Genomic DNA, 10,864 nt, shown 5'->3' with positions numbered 1-10,864 from the left:
ATGGTTCAAGGTCGTCCTCTACTCCCAGCCATATTCTCAACCATACTTGCTTAGTGTGATAGAATTCCTATTCCTGTCCTTCATGCACCCCTCCAATGCCTCTGGGTGGAATGGAGGAAAAATGCAGTAGCAACCTTTCACTGTGTTTCTGAACATGTATCTCTTTGCTATCTGGCCTTTCTGCTCATCTCTCTTGGCACCACGATCCTCTGCACTCTTTTCACTCATGCTACTTCCTATACTGGTTATCCATGATATAGAAGATGGGATAAAACTGGGAGGAGTTTGGGGTGCTGGGTGGCTCAGTCGGTTAAGCATCTGCCTTCAGCTCAGGTCATGATCCCAGGGTCCTGGGATTGAGTCCCACATTGGGCTCCCTGCCCAGTGGGGAGTCTGCTTCCCTCCACTCCCCTGCCCCTCTCTCCACTTGTGGGCACTCTCTCTCTCTCAAATAAATTAAAAAAATGTAGAGGAGTTTGCCTTGATTCTGAAGAGTTGTAGGATATAACAGTTTGGAATACCTTCAGTTTGGAAGTCTTAAATAGTTGGATACCCACTGCAATATAAGAAATCAGGTTTAGAGATTGGAATAAAGAGAGTGGGCCCTGCCATGAAGGAGGCTAACAGCTATTGGCACCATGACATGAAGCTTGATGCTAGCAAGGTGGAGTAATTATTCAGAAGTAGTACCCTTAACTCTATACTTGCTCAGAGGCACTGATCTTGAAAAGATCAGATCCAGAATCTTGTTTTATAGGCTCTAGATATATCCTAGACCAATCTTAAAGTGTTCAAAGTCCTATCTTCCCACTGGCTTGGGTTACTCTCTTTTTAAACTTCTGTGGCCCACTCTGAGGCTGTCTATAAGTTTCTATACCCAAGAACAAATCTACAAGTTAGTTTTGGCTTTACATAATGTCTTAATTAACACCAATGTAGTATCTGGCTATTTAGTGGTTGTGGTGGTTAGGGGTGGAGAGCCTGATAATGGCTCACAGGATAGGATAGTATGTACTGCCATACATACTTTTCAAATTCTCTGTTTTCCTGAAGTACAAAGTCTCTGGATCCAAGTTATATCTGATTCTTAAAGTCTGTGTTGCTATAGCCTATCCCTAATCCTGAGCCCCCAGCCATGAACCACCATATCAAGGGACTCTTCCTGGGCTTTGTTCCATGCCTGGGTTGACTGGACAAGTACCAACTTTGATCTGGGACTATGGCATGTAATGAAATACACTCTTTTTTCCATATTCTGTATCTCTAGGGGGAAGGGAGTGTTGGTCATGGACCCTTATTTTATTTTCTGATTGCCTCACTCATATTACCCCTGAGGCATCCTTTGTTCCCGAAGTAGGCTGGGGACACCCTGCTTCCCAGAACCAAATCTACAAGAAACAAAAGTACAAACAAAGCCAAATGGGAACAGAATCGTGCTTGAAACTCTGGGCAGAAAACAATACCTGTATGGACTAGATATTAGGGGAGGAGAAGGAAAAATGGGGTAAAAGTACGGAAGGAAGCTGGCAGGCTCAGTGTTTCTGTGTTGGCATGAACAGTCTCTCTTCATCTTCTTCCTGGATGTAGGGCTTGGTGCCAGGGCCCCTGAGGCTTTCTCCACAAATAAAAGGAGGTGAAACTGTGTGGTGCCCCCATTTCAGGATCTTGGGGGCAGCCAAAATGATGTCCTTTGTCTCTCTGCTCCTGGTTGGCGTCATGTTTCCTGCCTTCCAGGCAAAGCAATTTACAAAATGTGAGCTGTCCCAGGTGCTGAAAGACATGGATGGATTTGGAGGCATTTCTTTGTCTGAATGTGAGTTCCCTGATGCTTTGCTTCATTCCATTCTTCACCTGCCTCTTTCTTCCACTCTCCTTTTCCTCTCCACTTTTATTCAATTATCTAATAATCCTCTTATGTGCTTATCTGTTTACTCTTTTATTATACTTATTCATGTATCTTCCCTTTCTCTTATTGTCTGATCCTTTTTGGGGCTCTTCATCTCATCAAGATACTTTGTGCTTTGCCATATTTGGAGATTGGCTAGAGAGCTTTTCTACCTCTGGTGATACAGGTCCTCATTTATGCTATAAACGCTGTACGTGGACACCTCTGTGATACCTCTTTCTCATCTTTCCCTCAGGGATCTGTACTATATTTCATACCAGTGGTTATGATACACAAACCATAGTCAATAACAATGGCAGCACAGAATATGGACTCTTCCAGATCAACAATAAATTTTGGTGCAGGGACAACCAGATCCTTCAGTCAAGGAACATCTGTGACATCTCCTGTGACAGTGAGTAGCTTCTTTTACCCTGTTCCTCTGTTTTCTCAGAGCTTATCCCTGGGATAATCTCATTTTTGGTATCACGCACACCTCTGGCTTCACTGCCTTCAACTGTGGGGCTTGAATTGACAGTACTGAGTAAAAGGCTGTTAGAATTTTCATGTTCACCAGAGCCCAAGGCAGTTCCCTGAAGTAGATGATATTAGTTGTCTGGAAATCTTGAAGTCTGATACCTTACATTTTCAGAGTTGATGAAGTTGATAATTCCTCTGAAGACCCTCAAGAGAAGTGAAAAGAGTCCTTATCTGGGGTGGGGGGGCACTACTGTATTGGCTTTCTCATATAGGAAGACAACAGGCATAACTCTCCAGTTCAGAGAAGGACCAGACTTACTAGATCCAGGGAAGAGGGAACTCATTATCTTTCTGGGTAATGCTTATCTCTCACATTCCTATCCTTGTAACTCCTGCCAGAGTTCCTGGATGATGACCTTACTGATGACATGATCTGTGCCAAGAAGATTCTGGATAAGGAAGGAATTGACTACTGGTGAATTCCCATTCTATTTTCTATTTTCTACTTTCCTTTCACCTTGTTTTTCTCACTCCAGCACCACTGCCCTCTCTTTCTATCTCCTGGCCATTTAATCTAGAATGTAGTTTCCAAAACAAAATTCATCAAGCAGACTCAGGTTTCCAATTTTCCAAGCCTCTCTCATGCCACTCTTATTTAGCAATATTCCTAATAAGCATAAGGAATAGAGGGCTGAGACCTAGGGCTCCCTTCACCTGGACATGGACATCTATTTCTGCTGGTTTAGTCCTAGACCTTGAAATAAGCCCTTGATACCATTTGCATGTCTTTTACAACCCTACAATTTTCTTGAAATTTTAAAAGTGTACCCTACTCCACTAGGTGGTTCAGTGTTCCTCGCCATCTGGCTAGGAAAGTTTTTCTCTAATTTTCATCTGCACTCTTCCACCTTGGCCATCCTGGGGGTAAAGCTAGATGGAAGTTCGAGCTAGGATCCAGTCAGCCAACTTGTCCTGTCTCCTTTTCCATTATTAGGTTGGCCCATAAACCACTCTGCTCTGAGAAGCTGGAACAGTGGCACTGTGAGAAGTTGTGATTGCCTGCTGTCATTGCTGCTTCTGCCCTATGTATGTTCCTGGAATGTCTCTTCCCTAAGGCTACCTCAGTTTGCTTCTTTCTTCCCCCTTGAAGCTGATTTGTCTCTGAGTCCTGAGCCCTGTAGTGACACCATTGGACACTTGAGGACTATTCTACAGTGATGCATGACTGATACACTGGACTTTTGACCCTTGCTCAGTGCCCTCCAATTGCACTTTCGCTACAATAATGGATTCCACCTCTGTCTAGAATAAAGGGCTTGGTTTTCAGTGGCTGGCTGTATTTTCCTCCCAGAGGGAAGAGGAGGAAATAGTGAGTGAGTGGACACTGAAGCTGTAGGTCATAGCCACCTCCCATCTCGACTGGAGAGGATATAGGCTGAACTTAAAACAGAAAGATGGAGGTTACTTTCTGTACCAATTCAAGGAACTATAGAGGGAGTCAAAAATTGGCAAAAGAATCTCTTCCCTCAAGGACTAGTAGGAAAGATAAGATAAACATTGATAAATAATTATAATACAAGGAATAATGCATCCTGAGAGAGGTTAAAAATGTTCTTCAAGCATTCATAAGAGAAAAGATACTTTATATTGAGAAGGTGCTGTGGGAAAAAGAGATCAAGGAAAGATTCATGAAAGGAGTGGCAGTTAAGCTGGTTTTGAAGTATGGGTTGGATTTTGACTGGTGGAGATACGGGGTGGGAGAAGGACAGCAAGGACAGGGGCACCAAGAATCTGAAATGGGTGACTTGAATGGATTGAGGGATTTCCCTACTCTTGAGATAAAGAAATATCCTTCACAAAGTGCTGTGACAGGATCACAGGACCCTTACAGTCAGCTCAGCAACTGAAGAATCTGGACACCTGGGCCTTTTGGTTTGAACCCTGCACTCCATTACTTCTCCTTGCTACTTTGACTTTTTTTTTTTTTTAAGATTTTACTTTTAAGTAATCTCTACACCTAACGTGGGGCTCGAACTCACAACCCCGAGATCAAGAGTCACATGCTGAGACAACTAGGTGCCCCTGCTTTGCTTATTTTTAAGGGAGATTTATCCTAATGATTTTGGGAAATGTGAAAGGAAGAGAATCAGGATATTTGAGTCTTAAAATCTGTTTTTGTGGGGCGCCTGGGTGGCTCACTCGTTAAGTGTCTGCCTTCTGCTCAGGGTGTGATCTCCGGGTCCTGGAATCGAGCCCTGCATCAGTCTCCCTGCTTTGCTGGGAGCCTGCTTCTTCCTCTCCCACTCCCCCTGCTTGTGTTCCCTCTCTTGCTGGCTGTCTCTCTCTCTGTCAAATAAATAAATAAAACCTTAAAAAAAATAAAGTCTGTTTTTGCTACTCATTGATAGTGCAAACGTGGGCATGTCATCTCTGTCCCTTGTGCTTCAATTTCTTTGTCTTAAAAGGAGGGTTTTAGTCTAGGTGGTTTTTTTTTTTTTTTTTTTTGATATCCTTCCCTGCTTTGACAATCCAGCATTCCAAAACTTAAATTTAAAGTACCACATTTCTGGGCACCTGGGACTCAGTCGGTTAAGCATCTGCCTTCGGCTCAGGTCATGATCACAGGGTCCTGGGATTGAGCCCCACATCAGGCTCTCTGCTCAGTGGGGAGCTTGCTTCTCCCTCTCCCTTTGCTCCTCCCCTCTCCCCCTCATGCTCTCTGTCTCTCACTTTCTCTCAAATAAATAAATAAAATCTTTAAAGAAAAAAAAAAGTACCACATTTCTGTACAGATGGCTAACAGAGATATGAAAATATGCTCAACATCAATCATCATCAGGGAAATGCAAATCAAAACTATGATGAGATACCATGTCACACCTGTCAGAATGGCTTAAGTTAACAACACAGGAAACAACAGGTGTTGGCGAGGATGAAGAGAAAGGGGAACCCTCTTACACTGTTGGTAGGAATGCAAACTGGTACAGCCACTCTGGGAAACAGTATGGAGGTTCCTCAAAAATTAAAGATAGAACCACCCTACAATCCAGCAATTGCACTATTAGGTACTTACCCAAAGGATACAAAAACACTAATTCAAAGGGATACATTCACCCCTAAGTTTATAGCAGCATTATCAACAATAGCTAAATTATGGAAAGAGTCCCAATGTCCATTGACTGATGAATGGATAAGGAAGATGTGGTCTATATATACACAATGGAATATTATTCAGCCACAAAAAGAATATCTTACCATTTGCAGTGTTGGGGTTGGAGCTAGAGAGTATTATGCTGAGTGAAATAAGTCAGTCAGAGAAAGACAAATACCACATGATTTCTTTCATATATGGAATTTAAGAAACAAAACAGATGAACATATGGGGCGAAAAAAAGAGAGAGGCTAACCAGGAAACAGACTCTTAACTATAGCAAACAAATGGAGGGTTGCAGGAGGGGAGGTGGATGAAGGGATGGGTTAAATGGGTTAAGGAGGGCATTTGTGATGAGCACTGGGTGTTATATGTAAGTGATGAATCACTAAATTCTACACCTGGAACTAATGTTACACTGTATGTTAACTAATTGGAATTTAAATAAAAACTTGAAGAAAAAATAAATTACCACATTTTTGAATTAGGTGAGTTATCTTCTACTTCCTGTCTTCTTCCTGCCTTTCTTAGATGTCTAATATAGCTGAGTACACTCCTCCGTTCCCTATACTTGCTGGGGCTTAAGGCAGTCAGAACATACTTTTCTTGTCTCAGAGACCAGCAATTCCCAAATGAAGTCCCTATGGCTTGTTTGGGGACCTGTAGGGCCATGATAGGGGTGGGAGGCCATCCTTCCCCTATACTTAATTAAAAGCAACTCTCAGGAAATAACTTGGTATTCATGATGTGATTTTAGTGTGAATTTAAACACAATGTGATGCATCTCCCAGGAGTATCACATGCTTTCCCTTCCTAATTATGGGCCAAATGGACTTACCCAATTCTCCAGGTTTTAGGAGTGACCCCTTTGTATGGGTATGTGTGGGAGGGCAGGGTGAGATGGCCATTCCTCCCACTGAGCTCACATATCTACTTCTTACTATTACCTTGCCTTAGTTACCCCCCAGGAAGGCAAATGTTCTCGAAATATAAGGGACCTGCTTCAACAAGTGGCCAGAGCAGAAATGCAACTAAGGGTGGGTCTTGAGCTCGGTCCCATCGCTCCAGCCTACATTCTGCAGGGAAGACCAGGAAATGTCACCTGTAAGTGTACCATATATGAGGCTGTAATCTGAAGAAGACTTTGCTAGAGGAAACTGACAACAAATTTATTTTCAGAGAGTATTTTAGCTTGAAGATCAGAAGATCAAGAACAGAGAGAAGCCAGGGAGCTGGCATAGAAGTAGTCTTGACTGATGCAGACCTCTTGGTCTTTGGTAGAAGCAGGACAGGAAAGTGTTGTTCTCTTCTTGTGAACATGTGTGGGAGCTGAAGGGGATCTGGGATGGCAACTGAGAATTTGTTCTGGTTTATCCAATTCCTTCTCTTTCCTTGGGCTTGGAACAAGACTTGAACCAGGCAGGGATCTGAAGCTGTCCAGGCTCAGGTGGTTGGTGGGGACGTTCAGGCAGGGCCCTCAGAGTGCATCCCTTTCATGGTGCTCTATGTGAGAAGGACTCAGAATGGTGCCCAACAATGTGGACTCTCTCTCCCCTTTCTATCCCAATTTCTCCTCCATGCCACTTTCCTCTGACATCTAGATATAATTTCCTTTGGATAAGTACCCAGAAGTGGGATTACTGGATCATATGGTAGTTCTGTTTTTAGTTTTTTAAGGATCCTCCATACTGTTTTTGTGAGAATTTTCTTGAGTGGTGACTGGTCCCCCTGTGGATAGGTGTCATATGCTCCATGGAGGTTTTCTCATCTCACTTCATTGGGGGAGGACACTGGGGTCAGAGGAACTAACGCTTCTCTTTTGGAAAAGAAAGAATGTTGAGATAGCTGGTGATAGCTCTTCCTGCCTTCTCTTCTGTTGCACAACTGTTTCTCCTGTTATGAGGATGCAGTGGAGCTGGGTTAGAAGGTAAGGCTGGGCTTCCTGGCCAGCACCCTCTTAAGAGCTGCCTTCACTTCCTGGTTCTTCAGACTGTAGATGAGGGGGTTTAGCAGCGGGGTCACCACACTGTACTGCACGGAGAGTACTTGCTCCAGGGCTGAGCCAGATGCTGGGGTCATGTACCTTGAAGGGAATGGCGCAAAGGAGTAAACTGAGCTCAGAACAATGGCCACAATACTATTGGCAGCCACGGTTCATCCCATACCAGAGACTCTGCGAAGAGAGTCTGCAAAGAGAGTAGCAATATCTAGACATGACTGTGTAACAGTGAGAGTCATTCATTTCTAAATGTCTCCAAACACGAGTTATCCTATCTCATAAGAGCTGCCCTGAGAAAAAAGAAAGTTCTTTAGCACATCAAGTGCTGTAGGTTAGAATAAAACTAATAATAATTTCATGCATTTCTCTAGTTCTTCATACTCTTCAAAACATCTTTTCTTGATAGATATTATAAAGATGTAAGGATTTTTTTCTCTTCTTTCCCCTGTATGTACAACTATATGTTTTCATCTTGTGAGGATTGTTTCTTGCCAAAGTGTATGCTTACTCTAATAATGCTGTCATGGTTCCCAACATTTATGGCTCTGGGAAATATCTTCAGTCATGGCATGTTATTTCATATAATGCTAGTGGAACAAACATTTGTCCTTTTATGTACATTTTTCTTTGGCTTAGAAAAGAAGCCAAGTTTGATAAATAAAGCGGAAGATAAACATGTGTTAAGCATAAGAATTGAATCCAAAATAATAAGGTTGAATTTTAGGGTGCATTTTCTTGAGTCTCACTGGAAATATTTCCCAGAGAAGCATTAAGTTTGTTTTGTTTTGTTTTGTTTTGTTTTTTTGCAACAGGGCCATCATCATTGGAATGTTCTTTGTGGGTTCTGGAGTGCCTGATTTGAAAAGATATTCATTTTACTGTCATTTTTCTTCATCTAATTTATCTCTCCTAACATTTCTGTGAAGTAGGTAGGAGTAATCTAATTCTCTCCTTATTGTCTTCTTATGTCATATGAGGATAATGAGACAGAGAGAGATAAAGAGATTTGTCCAAAGCCTCAGGTGAGGTCTTCTAGATTATTCCTTATCCTTTTCCACCCCTGCCTTCTCTTCAAATAACAAACAGGTGAGAAAAGGACGGAGCAATTTGTATAACTCCATCTCCAGTTCACTAGTAGACACCATGGGCCATTAATTATTCTGCTCCTAGTAAGTGAGTACTTGTCAGCTAGAGCTGTTTATGTTTGAGAGAAGTATGGTAGGAAAGAGCATGATGTTTTAAGTCAGTGAGACTTGGTTTATACTACGGCTCCATTAATAACTTTTTCTGGGACCTTTGAGAAATTACCTGGTTACTCTTGAAACTTAGGTTCCTTACCTGAAAGTGGGGTTAATAATATTTCTTTTGCATGGTGCACTGAGTGTTATATGCAAATAATGAATCATGGAACATTACATCAAAAACTAAGGATATACTGTATGGTGACTAACGTAACATAATAAAAAATTATTATAAAAAAATAAAAAAAATATTTCTTTGTAGTGTGCTACATACTAAAATTAAGCTTGAACATGTAAAAGCAGCTGGTGTACAGTAGGTGAATAATAAATATTTATAGCACAAATAAGCTTCAGAGACATCATCTTCCAGTAGGAAAAAAGATGTCATCTGTTTTAAGAATGATATGTTTTATTGTTTTGTCTAGCACGGAATAAAAATCTACCAAGGACTCTCTGATTTCCTTTTGAGAGCTATTAATCATAAGTTAATGAAAGTAGGAAAGCCTCTAGTCCTTGTATAAGCTCATCTTTCAGAGTTGAACAATTGAGAACTGAGAAAGAAAAATGAATTTTTTTTAACTCACACAGCTAGTCCACAGGAGGGCCAGAACTAGAACCCAGCCTTCTGAATTTCAGCACAGTCATTTTCCTGCTACTTTGCAATGTCCTCTTCTACAGACCAAGGCCATATAGGAGGTTATAGTATGACATACCTGAAAACTCCTGAACCATAAAAGATGGTGACCACAAGAAAATGAGAAGAGCAGGTGGAAAAGATCTTGATCCGACCCATGGCAGAGTTGATTCCCAGAGCTGTCATGATGATACGAGTGTAGGAGCCCAGCAATAGGACAAGGGTGCCAAGGCCCAGGACTGCCATGGTGGTCAGGATGGAGACAACACTAACGTAGGGGTCAGAACAGGTCAACAGGAGCACTGGGGGAAGCTCGCAGGCAAAACTGCGGACAAGGTTGGGGCCACAGAAGTTCTGCTGAGCCAGAAGGATGCTGTTAACCAGGCCAGTCCCCATTCCTATGGCCCATGATCCTCCCACCAGGCCAGTACATACCTTCTTGTTCATAGCCACCACATACAACAGTGGGTGGCACACAGCCTGGAACCGGTCATAGGCCATGACTGAAAGGAGGCAAGCTTCAGTGGCCCCAGAAAATATGACCAAGGAGATCTGGGTGAAACACTCAAGGGGGGATATAGTCTTCCACTTGGAAAGAAGGTTCTCTAGCAGTTTAGGCACAATGACTGAGGAATAGAAAGCATCCAGGAAGGAGAGGTGACTCAGGAAGAAGTACATGGGCGTGTGGAGGTGAGAATCAGCTCTGATCACCAGCAGCATTGTCAGGTTCCCCATCAGGGTCAGGAGATAAATTCCAAGGAAGAGCACAAAGAGCACAGCCTGTATCTGAGTGTTGTTGGATAGTCCTAGGAGGACAAATGTGGTGACTGTGGTTATGTTGCCAACTTCCATGGAGCATTTAAGTTCTCTTTTCAGAGGGACAAGAATGGAAAAGAATGATCACAAGGGATATCAGTCTCAGAGCATGCCTGGGGATGAGGCATTGGGAGAAATTCTTCATGGTTGATCCAGGACAGATTGTGCAGCAGCCACACCCCTGCCATGTCAGACCTCAGTCCTTGGCTCAGGGCAGGAAGCTATTGGCCAAGGTGGGGAAGGTGGGAAAGAAGAATGTAGACAATTTGACCTAGAAAGGAAAGAGAAGAGAACAGAACAAGGATTATCCAGACTGGAGAAGGAAAGGAAAGCATTTGGGAACAGACTCCACAACATTGAGAAATGCTGTTCTCCAGTTCCAAAAGGAACTGGGCTCAAACCGCAGGAGGGCTGACTGGCACAGTGAATAAGTGATGAACATTTTGGCTGACTGTCTGGCTGACAGACCATGATGAATGAATGATTGATAGGGGCATCGTGATACCTAATGATGGTGCAAGACCTTTCTCTCCCATAGTAAGTTCAAGAGTAAGCCACTGGGGGGAAAAAGAGTAAGCCACTGGACTTTCTTATTAAAAAAAATCTGGGAGAACTAGATAGTTCTAAAGTCCATTCCAGCTTAGAAATTCTAGATTGA

At 42.6% G+C, this 10,864-nt stretch overlaps 2 protein-coding genes across 2 annotated transcripts; one reads left to right on the top strand and one right to left on the bottom strand.

Moving 5' to 3' along the window:
* The first annotated feature begins 527 nt into the window (after positions 1 to 527).
* On the top strand, positions 528 to 4,739 carry LALBA (lactalbumin alpha). The gene is made up of 4 exons (XM_026501566.4): positions 528 to 1,813; positions 2,142 to 2,300; positions 2,765 to 2,840; positions 3,360 to 4,739. Exons 1-4 carry the CDS (start codon positions 1,681 to 1,683, stop codon positions 3,418 to 3,420), a joined length of 429 nt encoding a protein of 142 aa, XP_026357351.1. The 5' UTR covers positions 528 to 1,680; the 3' UTR covers positions 3,421 to 4,739.
* A 2,697-nt stretch (positions 4,740 to 7,436) lies between these two features.
* LOC113257469 (olfactory receptor 8S1) lies at positions 7,437 to 10,242 on the bottom strand. The gene is made up of 2 exons (XM_026501620.2): positions 9,470 to 10,242; positions 7,437 to 7,599 (listed from the first exon to the last, which is right to left on the bottom strand). The coding sequence occupies exons 1-2, from the start codon at positions 10,240 to 10,242 to the stop codon at positions 7,437 to 7,439; spliced, it is 936 nt and encodes a 311-aa protein (XP_026357405.1).
* Between the last annotated feature and the right edge of the window lie 622 nt (positions 10,243 to 10,864).

Source organism: Ursus arctos, unplaced genomic scaffold, assembly GCF_023065955.2.
Source record: "Ursus arctos isolate Adak ecotype North America unplaced genomic scaffold, UrsArc2.0 scaffold_26, whole genome shotgun sequence".
NCBI lineage: Eukaryota > Metazoa > Chordata > Mammalia > Carnivora > Ursidae > Ursus > Ursus arctos.
Note: the sequence above shows the minus strand (reverse complement) of the source record. Positions and strands in the feature narration are given on the sequence as shown.